Source organism: Heptranchias perlo, chromosome 11 (assembly GCF_035084215.1).
Source record: "Heptranchias perlo isolate sHepPer1 chromosome 11, sHepPer1.hap1, whole genome shotgun sequence".
NCBI classification, from domain to species: Eukaryota; Metazoa; Chordata; class Chondrichthyes; order Hexanchiformes; family Hexanchidae; genus Heptranchias; species Heptranchias perlo.
Window position 1 is genome coordinate 22,952,574 of NC_090335.1, and position 16,336 is coordinate 22,968,909.

At 38.7% G+C, this 16,336-nt stretch overlaps 1 protein-coding gene across 2 annotated transcripts in view; it reads right to left on the minus strand.

Moving 5' to 3' along the window:
- Positions 1-2,737: 2,737 nt before the first annotated feature.
- mospd2 (motile sperm domain containing 2) overlaps positions 2,738-16,336 on the minus strand; it is a 69,877-nt gene continuing 56,278 nt past the window's right edge. Inside the window, exons 13-15 of one of the 2 annotated variants that reach the window (XM_067992684.1) lie at positions 14,539-14,668; positions 10,172-10,277; positions 2,738-5,164 (exon numbers count right to left, since the gene is read on the minus strand). In XM_067992684.1, the coding sequence (XP_067848785.1) occupies positions 5,012-5,164; positions 10,172-10,277; positions 14,539-14,668 (389 nt within the window). In that variant the 3' untranslated portion in view covers positions 2,738-5,011. Of the gene's footprint in view, positions 5,165-10,167; positions 10,278-14,538; positions 14,669-16,336 lie in introns of both variants that reach the window. The other variant, XM_067992685.1, reaches the window with a different exon arrangement.

A 16,336-nucleotide genomic window follows, 5' to 3' on the forward strand; every position in this document is an offset into this window, starting at 1 on the left:
ACTGACTTTCCAAGACCCTTAAATTGATATTACAAAGAATATACAGCACAGAAATGGGCCATTCGGCCCAACTGGTCTATGCTCCACTTGAGCACTTTCCCACCGCTATGGTCGACATTGGGCAACTAGCTTGAGTACTAGGAGAAGCAGCACACCCAACCTCTAGCAGCAGTAACTTCAAGTTTGCTTTGTGAAACTGTGCTCTTAGTCTGCATAAATTGTGATGATTATTCATGTTACGACAGTCATCCAATTCAAAGAGTGTTTGCCAGAATATATTAATTTAGAAGAATTAACTTTTAGTTGTACAGGGAAACTGAAGGTATTTGATCTACTTGGGGAAGGATTGTGAGAACCTTTGCGATTATATGGATGACTGGATAATCAGTTTGGGGGGAGGTAGATGCAGGGAGAGTGAGAAAATATCTGATTGTGTAAAGATGGAGGGTAGGGTCTAGCTACAAATTTAGCATGTAAATGATCAGTTCAGCTTACAAAACTACTGCATCAAACATTTAGTCAACTCTCATTAATGGAACAGACTTCAGGAGCTAATTGTTTGCATGCATGGAAAAAACTTTTAAAATCTAAATGCCTTTGGATCTATAACCTTGGAGCAATAAATATTCTTAACTGAAACTGAAGTGACTTGCACATTACATAATACTGGCATTAAGAAACATCTCAACAGTAGATTAAAACAGTGAACCCTTTGAGAAATTGACTGTGGTGATCTTCAACAGCTCTAAAATTGATTGCCTGTCTATTTTTAATTTCAAAAGATGTCTCAAGTTATTTAATGTGCATAGATTTTCACTCAAAATCTTACTTCAGAAATATATATATTTTGGGCTCTGCCATGGGCCAGTCAGTTTATACAGAAAGGAGTTGGGCCACATAGATAATGACATTTGTGGTTTGGATTCTCACTCTACGCCAAGTTAGTTGATCGTAAGGGTGTTACAATTGGTTTCAAATAAGAGAGCAGAAAATCCACTAAATGTTCCTACTGCAGATCACTGTCCAGCAACCCCTGCAGGAAACTGTGCAGGTATTGAATGAGAAGGGGATTGGGCCATTTAATAAAGTGGCATCAGACTTTACTTAGTTAATCTTCAGCCCTTAAATCCCAAATTGAAGTCATCAGGTAGGGGAAGGTTCTGCCTCCCTCACCTGACCCGGGGTACATTCCATGGGTGCCAGTCATCCATCACTATCTCGAGGTTTGCAAACCTCAACAGTGAGCGGCTATCTAACTACAGACTAAACTAAATGGTACAATTTTAAAGAGGTGCAGGAACAGAGAGACCTGGGGGTGTACATACACAAATCTTTGCAAGTGGCAGGGCAAGTTGAGAAGGCCGTTAAAAAGGCATACAGGATCCTTGGCTTTATAAACAGAGGCATAGAGCACAAAAGCAAGGAAGTTATACTAAACTTTTATAAATCACTGGTTAGGCTTCCAGCTGGGGTATTGTGTCCAATTCTAGGCACCACGCTTTAGGAAGGCCTTCGAGAGGGTGCAGAGGAGATTTACTGAAAAGGTACCAGGGATGAGGGACTTCAGTTACTTGGAGAAACTAGAGAAGCTGGGATTGTTCTCCTTAGAGCAGAGAATGTTAAGAGGAGATTTAAATAGAGGGGTTCAAAATCATGAAGGCTTTTGATAAGAGTAAATAAGGACAAACTTTATCCAGTGGCAAATGGGTGGGTAACCAGAGGACACAGATTTAAGTTAAATCGGCAAACCAGAGGTTAGAGTATTTTTGTTTTAAAAATGCAGCAAGTTATCATGATCTGGAATGCTCTGCCTGAAAGCGTGGCAGAAACAGATTCAATAACAACTTTCAAAAGGGAATTGGATAAATTCTTGAAGGGGAAAAATTTGCAGGTCTATGGGGAATGGGACTAATTGGATAGCTCTTTTAAAGAGCTGGCACAGATAAGATAGGCCAAATGGCCCCCCCTTCTGTGCTGTATCATTATATGATTCTATACAAAGGACATGACAGCTGAGCCCAATTCAGAAGAGATGCTTTCTCTTCTCTAGCATATGGGTGCACCAGCCAAATCTAGCAACCCTGTTGTTCCCCCAACTGATATCAGCAGAGACTAGGGATTAAACCTGGGAGCTTTCTGCTTTATTTTTTGCATTTGAAACATAGCCTGGAGCTGGTATGGTGGTCTGAGTTATGAGCTCCAGTAAAGTGTGGACACCTCAGTATTTTGTAAAATGTAGAGCACAAAAGTATTACTACCCATAACAAGCTAAAAGTAGTTAGTACTGCAAAACAAAAAGAATGTGAACATTGATGAAAATGTGAAAACGATCAGACCAGCAGGGATATTGATTATCTCTGAAGCCATAGTGAAAAACATTTTAAATACAGAATAATTAGGTGCAGATGAAGCACCGAGGGAACATTTTGATGTTTACAGAAGAAAAAGCAGTGTTGGGTATAAAGGGAATCATGACGTCAATACAAAACATCTTGAAAGGAATAAAGAGATACTGTTTGTCTGTCGCCCTAGGATATCAAATCAAGATGTTGCTTACAGAATTTTTTTTTGGGGGGGGGGGGTTTAAACATAACATTCCTTTATTCATCAGGTATTTGTTCTTGCATCGTACCGTCGCATTTCTTGTGTAATAAAAAGGAACTTCAATAACTAGCCTCTAATCTAATGAACACTTGGGATAATTAATGTATTACACTTTTGCAATTTGTGCAAGCACTTTCAATTTCCAAATTTTATTCACAAATGGATTTCTGTATAAGTTAAAACTTTACAAGTAGGCCTGTTTGTTCTTGAAATGTGATTACAAACATGTTTATTTTCAAACAATATAAAACACTAGCAAACAATCCATTTGCAGTGAGTGTCAAAGGCAATATGATCAACAATTTCATTATACCATAAAGTGCATTTTAATCTAAATTGCCAGCTTTTTGTATTGATAATCAGTACACTAATGTACCATGCGTTATTACACAGCTCGATTGTGAAAGTTTTAAATCTAGTACAGCTTTATAAATGATTCAATTTGTTGGCACTAAAATATGAAACCCCAAATAATTAGAAGCTGATTAATCATGATGGTTTATTTTCAGCTACAGAGCTACACAATTATATTTGTTTTTAAACAAAAGATCTGGAATATATAATATATATATATATATATATATATGTATATATATAGTAGTGAACAATGCTATCACTAAAATGCAGTAAGGCTCTTGCTTGCTCGTTGAAGTGTTTTAATTTCACATTTTATACATCTGTTACCTTCATATCACCAATGCATCACTGTTCAGAACTTAAAGTGCACAATTTTCTACTGCTATTCTTTGTGGTTTCAATGATTCAAATTCAAACAGTACATCAATGAAGCATTTTGAGTACCGTATTTATAAAATAGATATACCTGGTCCGATGTTCGCAGTGAAGGCTTGCGAAAGTACGAACATCAGTTTATAGCACTTGGCACTAAATAGATTTCAAAGTCCCAGAGACAGTTCTACCTTGTGCTTTGTTCTGTTTTGTAATCGTTTAACATTTTCTGTTAAGGAATCTCTTGCCATTATCTATCCTTCTCCATTGAGGGTTGGGTTGTCCATGGCACAAAATTCTGAACAGACTGCAGGACATGATAAGATAGGTGGAATTAAGTTTCCTCGAGATGGGGGTACCTTGCTTCTCGAGTGTCTGTGTCAGGAGTGTCTAAAGTCTTTGGTCTTTGTGGACAGCTAGGAGTGTTCCACAGAGCCTCAGGAGTCGCAGAAAGTTTAACCTACGTTCCCATTAAATTTGCCTATAGCTCTTGTTTTTGATGGAACAGATATCAGCATTCTGATTTAGTGAGGCAACAGTACTAATGACTTTTTCTAAACTCCAGATCCACAAAATTCAAAACAAAGAAAAAGCAAATAACATGAAGTCCAAGAAAGAGTGAGTTGCTTTGGGCTTCGAGGGCCACACTGTCACAGCTCGCTGGCATCAGTTTGGACACCCTGGTTCTTTCTATGTCCTTATCCCAGAAGGAATTTAGCTCATCTAAGTGAACTGATGGATTCATGCAATAGGTTGTCTGGACACAATATCTTGAATTCAGTACACAGCATTAAATTTAGAACACAATGCAAACTTAGATCAAAAGGAAAATTACCCTCAAGAATGGAAAGCAAGAGGAAACATGATAATTTACAACAGTTTTAAGTCATCCAGCATATTACACCTCCATTAGCTTTTAAAAACTTAAAACAAAACTATTGTCGATGTATTAAGATAAATGCTGTTAAACCATGTGGTTCACCTAAAAAAAAGCTGAAGAATAAACTTGAAAACCTTCATTTCTTTTAATGAATATTCACATTGACTAAACTCATCAGGATGGCAAACTCTCAATATCAATCGTTTTGTAAATGGCCTTTCTATTTCCCCAGATATTTTTTGATTATAAAAGGTACATTCAATACAGTTGTCACCACTGCTTTTAAAAGGGAAATGAATGACCAAGTGTTCTCCCCAGAACCCAATCGCTGGATGGTCCAATGCTTTCTTACAACCCCAGTACCTAGCACATACATTAAGAAACAATCAGAAACAAAGATTTTGCTTCGTAACATTTGCTTACAGATACCAAAGTGTATTTTAACATGAAAGTTTTTGTTTGTGGAATAGGCTCCAGAACCCATCACAAACAGAACACATCATTTTAATTCATGTCTATTAGTAGCACCAAGATATATTACAGATTGACTTCAAATTACACAAATATCCATGATTCATTATTAAGAAAATGGTCATTAGGCAGGTTGTTTCAAGATGAAAATTAGTTTCTTATATACAACTCTTACCAAATTGTTTAAAAAAATGGCAGTTATAATGAACAGAATTTGGTCATCCTGTCACCTCCAACATATGGAATATTATTGGCAACTTGAAGAGCAAAAAAACATCATTGACTTTGGTTTACTAAGATCTTGTGTGGATCAAGAAGTTTGTTGAGTTACTGCATGTCCTTGTCTGGGGAGTGCATATACAGGGCCAAACTGATAATGGCCACTAACAATGTAACCAAGCCAGTTAATAATTGCTGGAACCAGACACAACGGCTGATCTGCTCCTCCAGTCGCCTATTGGACGCTAATAATTTAGTTATCTGTTAAAACAAAAACGATTTATCAGTTTTTATAACCAAAATCTAAACATGCAATCACTAATGTGGTCATACACAGTGGGGTAAATTTTAACCCCACGAACGGTGAAGTGGGAAGGTAAAAATCGTAAAAAAGTAAAAGCCGCCTTCAACCTGCTCACTTCCGATTTTAATGGAGGATGGTCGAGGGGCTGTTGGCCTGTTTCCAATCTCCTGTCTATTTTGGATTCTTCAGTGCTATTCCCCTCTCTCCAGCTCCCCCCACTATCTGTCGTTTGTGGTGCTGAGTGAAATAGTGTGTGTGTATTAAAAAAAAAATCAACATTTCTCCTCAACACCGCTAAAAGCAGATCAAGATTCATCTTGTTTACTGTTTGTGGGATATTACTGTAGACAAATTGGCTACTGTAATTGCCTGCAACAGTGATTATAATTGAAAGGTAATTAATTGGCTGTGAAGCACTTTGGGATGTCCTGAGGACATGAAAGGTGTTATGTAAAGGCAAGTTTGCTTGATTTTTTAATAAAAGTGGAATGTCAAAATCATATTTAACAGAGAACCTTACTGTTTTCTCCCAACTTTATTTTGTTGTTACTAAATTCACTCCTGCCCAGACTATATATCCTGTGAGCATGCAAGTCACCAATGCAGCTCCTGACTGCTAACCCACATCCTTGTACTCCTTGGTGCAACACAGCACACAATTTCATTATGAAGTACTCCTAGCCCTAATCATGTAAACTGTGTGAGGGTTTAGTGGTAGGAGATAAGGATAGACTTTTATTCTTTTCTTGGAGGTTGAAGATCTGCCATTTTAAAATCTTGCCTCACACCAGTACTCAGCTGCTACCAGCTTTCCCTGGCATGATTCCAGATGTTGATTTTCAGCTTTTCTAAAGCAGCAGCCCTCTAATGTAACTGTTGTCAGCAGAGCAACACTGTGGTGCAAAAATCAAACATAAAATGGTGGTTCTCCAGGAATCAAAAATATCTGGAGGTTACTTACCAGTTAGCAAAATATCTATTAAAGTGTATATGCTTTTCTTTCTCTCAGTATTCTCTGAGACAGAGTGTTTTGTATTTGTAGATCCAGTGCTATATACTCACTGCATTTTTCTTGAAATTATTCATTGTAACAAGCAAATTAAAAAGAGCACCAATGTTATCCAAGATAACATGATAATTTACAATGACATTCAAACCTCAAGAAGTGTAATTGGCTTGTGGCTTGACAAGAATTAGTTTTGCAATACACAATGTACTGGCATTCTCTTGAATAGTAAAATTACAAAAAAAAAGCACCCATTTACTTGAGTTGATATCATGTAGAGAGGAAGGGTCAACATTCAAAACATTAACCTGCTTTCTCTCTCCAGATGTTGACAGACCTGCTGTGTACTAGATTCTAGAATGGTCCCAATGGATTGGAAGGTAGCAAATGTAAACCCACTATTCAAGGAGGGAGAGGGGAAAACAGGGAACTGTAGACCAGTTAGCCTGACATCAGTAGTAGGAAAAATGTCAATCTATTATTAAAGATGTAGTAACAGGGCACTTAGAAAATCATATGGTTATTATGAAAGGAATCGTATTTGACAAATCTATTATAGTTTTTTTGAGGGTGTAACTAGCAGGATAGATAAGGGGGAAACCAGTGGGTATAGTATATTCGGATTTTCAAAAGGCATTTGATAGGTGCCACACGAGATGTTATTACACAAGATTAGGGCTCATGGGATTGGGGGTAATATATTAGCGTTGATTGAGGATTGGTTAACGGTCAAAAAAAGAGAATAGGAATAAACGGGTCATTTTCAGGTTGGCAGGTTGTACCTAGTGGGGTGCCGCAGGGATCAGTGCTTGGGCCTCAGCTTGTTTACAATCTATATCAATGACTTAGATGAGGGGACCAAGTGTAATGTACCCAAGTTTGCTGATAATACAAAGCTATGTAGAAAAGTAAGCTGTGAAGAGGACGCAAAGAGACTGCAAAGGAATATAGACAGGTTAAGCGAATGGGCGAGGTGGCGGCAGATGTAGTATAATGAGAAATGTGAAATTATCCACTTTGGTAGAAAGAATAGAAAAGCAGAATTTTTTTTTTAAAAAGGTGAGATACTAAGAAATGTTGGTAGTCAGAGGGATTTGGGTGTCCTTGTACACAAATCACAGAAAGTTAACATTCAGATACAGCAAGCAATTAGGAAGGCAAATGGTATGTTGCAAGAGGGTTGAAGTATGAGTAAGGAGGTCTTGCTGGAATTATATAGGGCTCTGGTGAGACCATACCTGGAGTACTGTGTACAGTTTTGGTCTCCTTACCTAAGGAAGGATATACTTGCCTTAGAGGGGGTGCAACGAAGGTTCACTAGATTGATTCCTGGATTGACAGGGTTGTCCTATGGAGGAGAGATTGAGTAGAATGGGCCTATATTCTCTGGAGTTTAGAAGAATGAGGTGATCTCATTGAAATATATAAAATTCTTAGAGGGCTTGACAGGGTAGATACTAAGAGACTGTTTTCCCTGGCTGGAGAGTCAAGAACTAGAGGTCATGGTCTCAAGGTAAGGGGTCGGCCATTTTAGGACCAAGATGAGGAAATATTTCTTAATTCAGAGGGTGGTGAATCTTTGGAATTCTCTACCCCAGAGGGCTGTGGATGCTCAGTCGTGAATATTTTCAAGATGGAGATCGATGGATATCTGTACACTAAAGGAATCAAGGGATATGGGGATTGGGCGGGAAAGTGGAGTTGAGGTAGAAGATCGGCCATGATCTTGTTGAATGGCGGAGCAGGCTCGAGGGGCTGTATGGCCTACTCCTATTTCTTATGCTCTTACTTCCAACGTTTTGTTTTTAGTTCACAATTCCAGCACTTGCTATATGTACCAAATGATACACTTTATGATGCATGTGCTTGTTAGTGTGGGTTATGGAATGAGAAATTATGCAGGTTTCATGTGAGGTGGAGTGAGGAGGAGAGGAGGAGCAGCACAGACAAGAAGTCTTTAGGTACAGGAAGCATGTAAATGTAACTTTTTTAAAAAAAGGGAGCCTGACATATTAGTGATTGGGAATTCCAAACCTTAAAGTAATTCTACCAAAAAAATGTTTTATACTGACTTAATATTTCACCAGAGATTAAAATTTAGAAAGAGAGTGATATAAATTGACAACTCCTTGGCAGTGACCTTGTGTAAACTAAACAGAGTGCAATATTATAAATGAAAAGCAAAACAAAAAAAAATGCAGATGCTGGAAATCTGACAAAAATAGAAAATGCTGGAAACACTCAGGTGGTCAGTCGGCATTTGTGGAGAGAACAGAAGTTATGTTTGAGGTGCAACTCTCCCAGTTCCGATGAAGGGTTACACCTGAAATGGAAACTTGCCTGTGCACTTCAGATGCTGACTGACCTGAGTGTTTTCAACATTATCCGCTTTTGTTTGAGTGCATTATAAAAGTCAACAATTTAAATATAAAAATCACTTAATCCCAGGAGTAGAGAGGCAGCAATTCTACCTTTGGATCAAAAAAGTGTTATTACAGGAGGTTTAAGACAAACAAGAAAGAATTGCACTTCATATGAACATCACCTCATAAGAGATAAATGGGAATGCAGCAGAATGTATATTTGCATTTTACAATGAAGTGCACCTCAATTCTTGCTTCAAGAATTTTAATTTTTCCAATTATTTCATAACCTTGAAATTCAAGATCGCTCCACATTTTTGTGATAAAACACAATAACTGAACTGAATTTCAGTTAGACATTTTGTATAAGTCATTAAGAAAACCTTAAAATGTCAAGGGTACCAGCTTTCCCTGGCATGGACACTTGTTTTCTAAAAACAGTAAAGTAAGTTGCGTGCAGCCAAGCAAATCAAAAACCGACAATATAACCCATCAGAAAAGAGTAGACATAAAAACAAAACACATAATATTCAAGGAAAATGTCTAAATTTTCTTCTCATTCTAGAAACAATCCATAAGTAACAAAATGAAAATTTCAAATTGTAAAAATTGCAAATTTGGTTCTTAATGAGATTAGCTCGCTCTTCAGTTCTGTATTTACATTATGTTTAAGGTGGCGGGGGGGGGCGAGGGGAGGAAGGATGGTAGGTGCGGCCCAGGTATAGTAAGAAGGGTGAGGCACATCTGGGACCCTCAGTGTAAAGATTTATTTACATTATACGATTTGCCCATTTTGCATAGGTTGAGAAATAAATTAGATCAGGAGTATGGAACACTGATGTGTGTGAAGATTAGCTGCCTGTACTGCAGAAATAAACAATCAAGCTTCAGAGAAGGCACCATTTGGATTTTGCAATGATCTTTACAGTTAATGTGTGTGTGTGTGTGTGTGTGTGTGTGTGTGTGTGTGTGTGTGTATTTAAAAATTTGTTCTTTGATGTGGGCAAGGTATATTTATTGCCTAACCCTAGTTACCCTGTGGCCATTAAGAGTCAACTATATAGTGTGGGAAAGGAGTCACAAGCAGGCCAAGTAGGATGGCAGGTCCATTACTGAAGGACATTAATGAACCAGTTGGTCTTTACAACAATCCAGCAGCTTTATTGGTCAGTTTTTCCAGTGCCAGCCCACAAATTACCGGATTGCAGAAGAGACAGAGGCAAATAAGGAGATCCACAGACGTGTGATTTCACCCAGAGAGAGAATACGATTCCCCTAGAACAATTGGCATCTAGGATTTTTACCAGCACGTTAAAAAAACAGAATTTGACTCAATTAGTCACTGTGAACTAAAGGTTGTAATTATAAATGCACAGAATTGCAGAAAACAAGACTGTGTGCATGCAAGAGCCCGAGAAAGGGTGAGCGAGAGCATGCAAGTAAGAGAGAATATCTTAAATCCAAAGAGAATGGGTCATCTTCAGTTACATGAGTAGCAGAAGCCAGTTACCTGATAAGTTGCACATATGCAGAATGAAGTGTTAACCCAACACTATTCTATGTAAAGGATTAGTTCAAAGCGACTGCTTACCTACCTTCGAATGCAAATCCTCTTGGCTGCAACTAACGGCATATCCTTTAAAGACACTCTCTTTGGCAACATTAGTAGCCTTGCAGCTTTCTACAACATGGCATCTTAATCTGCAAAGTACAAAAGAATCATTTGTAAACAACAGTGTTAATGCTCAAAGTAGCTTACAGTGCCAATCTTTCAAAATGTAGAAAGTTCAAAAGAGCTTCAGGTTACTGCATGATGAAGAAATGTAACTGATGTAAATGAAACTGATGTTCAACAGTATGCTGTAATTTAGAGAAATCTATAGATAAAATGAAGGTGCATTGATGACAACGTTGCTTCTTTCTAATTTGGCAAGAGGTATACTGCGTTCTTAACACGGAAAAGATAAACACTGACAAATTCTACCAGTGACCTCCTTTTGATGTACAAGCTTACATTACTCTTAACGTAACATTTTTAATTTCAGGATTACAACAGCAGACAATGTTAGAAAGTTAGTTAGTAAAAATTATAAATTTGAATTAATGGGATTTGACTTAAACGTCCAATAGTAGCAACTGCAGTTGAACTGGAGGTGGGGGTAGGGTGGAGAAGGAGACAGCAGGTAGAAAAGTGTAGTCACAAAGCAAACCAGAAAACCAAGAGCAATCTAACAAATAACTTTATCCGATAAAGGTAGACTGTCAGTTATTTGGATTCAAATTTGGCTTAAAAGTTTTCAGTTCAATTTCAAAATATTCTTCAGCTTTCTATAGGAATACAACCTGGCCATTTAGCCCCTCGAGCCTGTTCTGCCATTCAATGAGATCATGGCTGATCTGTGATTTATGCATTTGTCCCTGCTTTTGCATGCTCAGAATACTTGAAAGGAAAAAAATTGCAGGACTACAGGGAAAGGGCGGGGGAGTGGGATTAGCTGGATTGCTCTTGCATAGAGCCGGTGCAGACTCGCTGGGCTGAAAAGGTTACAGCACAGAAGGAGACCATTCTACAATTTGTTTAATTACAGCTTGGCAACTATAGTTGATACTTTTTTAAAATTTAGTCCATTGGCAAATTCAAACAAGGAAAAGTTTTCACCTGATAATGAAACATTTTTCACCTAACTAAATTCCAAACATACTGTTGTCAGTGCAGTCGGGTTCTGGGATTAACACGCATTTCTGGCTTTATCACTATGTGAATATGTTGCACTTTCATGCCTAGCTAACTGTTTCAACATTGATGTAACCAGCTGCAGAAATTTATAACTGATTAACTAATTCCCTCTACAGGCTCACTTGTGGGCTGCACAAGCACCAAAAACTGAGGGTAGCTGACAGTTAAATGCACAGTGCTAGGTTGTTTTGGGCATCCTATTAAATTAGCAGTAACGTAGCAATTTGTTTTGAAGAACGCATGAGCATGGCAATGCACCAAACCTAATGACGATCTGCTTCAGCCCAGCCAGGGTATCATACCACTGGGCACAAGAATGAAAGTGCTACCCCAACTCTTTGGCCTCTCTGCCACTGCCCCAAGCTGCCAGGGGAGCATGGTTGGTATTGGGAGTCAGCACACAGCAGGATGCTATTGCAGAGCAGTAGAGGACACAGTCACAGCTCAGTCCCTAGCTCAAGGTTGTAAATCATTTGCCAGTTTGATGCAGAATCTACAATGCTGGCAGGTTTGGGAAATAGAAATGGGAGAGCTATGTTATGTTTCCACTGCCTAACATCCTTTACCGAGAGCAAAAAGAAAAATTACACCTTGCAGATGGTGGCAGTGCTTTGCTCCCCCCACCTGTGCATTTGTGCACTGCTGCATTATAATTTGTTATTTCAGCAATAACAAAGTGATGAGCTTTTCAAATTCCTCTGACTGAGATTCAGATTCAGAACACTATCTCACATTAATATCAACTATGAGTTTCTGCTAGCCACCGGAGATTGGCAATATTCAGCAAAAAAACATTTGGGACCACACAATGAAGAAACTTCATCGTTTCACAGCAGGAAGATGCCCTACATACAAGGTTACAAGTTTATGCACCCAATCACAGTATAGAAACAATTCTAAAGCAATGAGAATTTCCTTCTTATTAAATTTCAGTTAGGTGTTTCATCACCATTAAAGCACCTAGAAGGCAGCTGGGCTTCCAAACTATCAGTGGCATTTTAACAATCTGCTGGAAATCACACATCGTTCACATGAAATAAAGGTACTTTTGATCACTGCTACTCTTGATTAAGTGCAGTACCCAAGAAAGGTTGAACTTTCCTTCAGAAGAAAATTATCTATAATCAGTCAATCCCTAAAGGATTTGGCAAGCCAGCTGGATCTCCTCAGAGACCTCACTAGGCAGGAGGCTTATAGTCAACTTGTTCACATGTACATGGTCATGATCGCAGACGAGTAGCTGCATCAGGCTTCACTGCTCTTCAACCATTTATTTGGTTTTATAAAATCCTCAAATAAACTCAATGAATAAAGTAAACTGCTGAGCATCTCATTACTTGATGCAGTCACGTGAAATCATCTTATTAAACAACTCGCCGGCAGGATCCCTACGTTCAAGGTCCTTCACAATACCATAACCAAATAAAGCATCCCCAGATCTCAAGTAACACTATCAGTATTGATCTAAACTTTATGGAACAGAGCATAAACCTTTTTTAAAACTGAAAGAAAGCCATTTAACTGTCTGTAGACCTGAATTCCAAAAGCATAACAGATGAAAGGAAGAACTTGCATTTATGCAGCGCCTTTTGCTTCCTCAAGATGCCTCAAAGTCAATTAAGTACTTTTGAAATGTAGTCACTGATGCAGCCAGTTTGAGCACAGAAAAGTCCCACAAACAGCAAGGAGGTAAATGAACAGATATTGACCCAGAGATTGCTGGAGCAGCAAAATGGATTTTGTTTTTAACCTCACCCTTCAGATTGTATTATTTTGTGCCGCAAATTGCTGAAAATGAGAGTCGATAATGGTGTCAACGAGGCATCTGGGACCTAGTGAACGTCGGGTCCAATAGTCTCTCCTTAACCAGAGATTTAAAGATTAAAAAAACAAGTGAACAATGGAGAATTAAAAAGGGTGAATTAGAGTCAAATTAGATACAGAAAAAGAGAGAGTGGATTAAAAGAGAAAAAAGTAAAAAAATTAAAACATTTAAAATCTAAAAAACCTCTAGGAACAATTTACTACCTGCAGGAGTGAGACTCCACAATTTCAGTGTTTCCTTTCTTGGCCTCCAAGGTTGAGTGGCATGACAGGACCACAAATCACATCATTAACAGGGTCCTTATTACATGAATTATTAGCCCTAAATGGCTGCAGTGAGATTAATTTGTATTCATGGCATAAATCCAGGACATTCATGATACACGACAGGGAGGCTCAGAGCGAGATGGTAATTTTTCTCTGTTTTGGCTAGGCTAACGGCGGAGCAGCACAAATCTGAATTCATAGCATATCCCTTCTTTGCCACAAATTGCTGAGTTTGTTATGCACTAATAATGGCGGGCGCTGTGAACTTAGCATTATTTTTCCAGCAATTTCTGGACCAATTTTTTTTTTTTTTTTTTAAAAGTGATGTTGGTTGAGGGATAAATATTGTCCAGAACACCGGGGAGAACTGCCCTGCTCCTCTTCAAATAGTGCCATGGAATCTTTTACGTCCACCTGAGAGCGCCAATGGGGCCCCGGTTTAACGTTTCATTCGAAAGATGGCAACTCAGTGCAACACTCCCTCAGTACTGCACTGAGTGTCAACCTACAGTATGTGTTCAAGTCTCTGGAGTGCAGCTCGAACCCACAACCTTCTGAAGGTGCAACCCGAGCCAAGACTGACACCTAAAATAGATTATTTTGTTTTATACAGTTACTGAAAGATTGGCTTCAAATGGTACAGCAGATGGGAGTGGATCTAGTGCCCAAGGAATGGGAGGGACATGTTGCTGGAGACAGTGACACATAAGATGCAGTGAGGCCATGGATAGATCTGAAGAGCAGGACAAGGATCTTAAAGTGGCTGCAGCACAGGGAGAAACTGGAGCTTGGCAATGACAGAGTGATAGGTATGTGACAGTTTGTACATGAGAGGATGCAAGTCAGAGTTATGAATAAGCTGGCGTTTGAGAAGGATGGGATCCAGGTGAGGAGTGTGTTACAGAATTCAACATTCAAGATGAAGGTACAGATTAAGGTTCCAACAGAGGTGACGAGCTGATGGGGTGCAAGTGTTTAAAGTCTTGACTATGGATCAAATGTGAGTAAGAAGCTCAGCTCAAGATCAGAGAGAATACCAAAGTCATGCACCTCCAGAATACAAGTGGCTGAAAGTAATTAAATAAAAAGGTAAAAGTGGCTCATATGGGCCAAAATAAAATGATTCTTCACTACCTGTGCTCCATTACTTGGTCTCTAGGAACTTCCTTCCAGAATTGACCCAGATCAGGAGGGCCTGCTCCTGCTGCTTGGTTCATCTCAGCTGCCATCACCAGAAACCTGTCCTGGGGGGAGGCCTCAATACCTGGGAATATAATTACAGTTGTAAGCCTTAATAGCTTGAGATTACAAAAGAAAATCTCAACACTGACTAACCGTATAAAATATTATGTAGTCCTGTAAATAAGAAACCTCCAATCCACAGATGGTTTTTCAGTCCCAAAAGTTAATTGCATTTTGTAACATTTAAAATTTGTGCTACGTATTTAAACAGGACAAATAAATTAATTTGGATCGCTCTTAAAAATTACATTTGAGAGGTAAAACTCAAGTTTTTTGATTGCGATGTAGATCGGAGTTTGAATTATTCGTTCAAATGACAGTCACGGACATTGTAGTGCTTACATGTTTAACTTAATTTACAAAATGAACTTTTGGGAGAAAGGAAAATATTTTCAATGTAAACTATTCCTCATGTTATAAATAAAGTTCCTAGTCATGAGCTCCTAGTTAAAGATTTTTCAGGTGTTAACTGCACCTGGTACTGGACACAAGAACAATGCACTCTCCATTTATGTGGATCTGTGCAGACTGCACCAGACTAGAGGAGTCTAGGACCCGAGATCCAGACTTTACGGAACATGAACTGCTAATATTTGCTGTTTGTTCAGAACACATTGTCAGCCCTAACATAAATGGAAAATTCCATTCTATTTAATGTGATTGCTAAAATACAATAGATGATGAAGTTCACATGATCTAAGTTAGATCACAAGATCTATGCAAAACAGTTCAACAGCTTCAAAAATGGCCACTCACGGTGAGAATTAAGATCTTTAGAATTGTACCATTTAGTTTATATTGCCTTTCCTCATTCTTCCTGCCAAAATGAATAACTTTGTACTTCTGTATTAAATTTCATCTTCGAATGTGTCCACCCATTCCACCTGCCTGTCAACATCCTCGTGAAGTCTATTACTACCCTCCTCATTGTTTACTACATTTCCAAGTTTTGTGCCATCTGCAAATTTTGAAATTGTGCCCTGTACACCCAAGTCCAATTCATATATTATATATAAAAAGCAGCGGTCCTAGTACAGATCCTGGGGAACACCACTGTACACCTTCCTCCAGTCCGAAAAACAACCGTTCACCACTACTGTTTCCTGTCACTTAACCAATCTGGTATCCATGCCACTGTCCCTTTTGTTCCATGGGCTTCAATTTTGCTGACAAGCCTATTGTGTGGCACTTTATCAAACATCTTTTGAAAGTCCATAGGCACAACATCAGCCACATTACCCTCATCAGCCTTCTGTTACCTCATCAAAAACTCAATCAAGTTAGTTAAACACGTTTTGCCTTTAACAAATCCGCGCTGGCTTTCTTTTATTAATCCACACTTGTCCAACATACTACTAATTTTGTCCCAGATTATCGTTTCTAAAAGTTTCCCCACCACTGAGGTTAAACTGACTGGCCTGTAGTTGCTGGATTTATCCTTACACCTTTTTTTGAACAAGGGTGTAACATTTGCAATTCTTCAGTCCTCTGGCACCACCTCCATATCTAAGGAGGATTGGAAGATTATGACCAACACCTCTGCAATTTCCACCCTTACTTCCCTCAGCAACCTAGGATGCATCCCATCCGAACCAGGTGGCTTATCTACTTTAAGTACAGCCAGCCTTTCCAGTACCTATCAATTTTTAGCCTATCCAGTATCTCAACTACCTCCTCTTTTAATGTGACT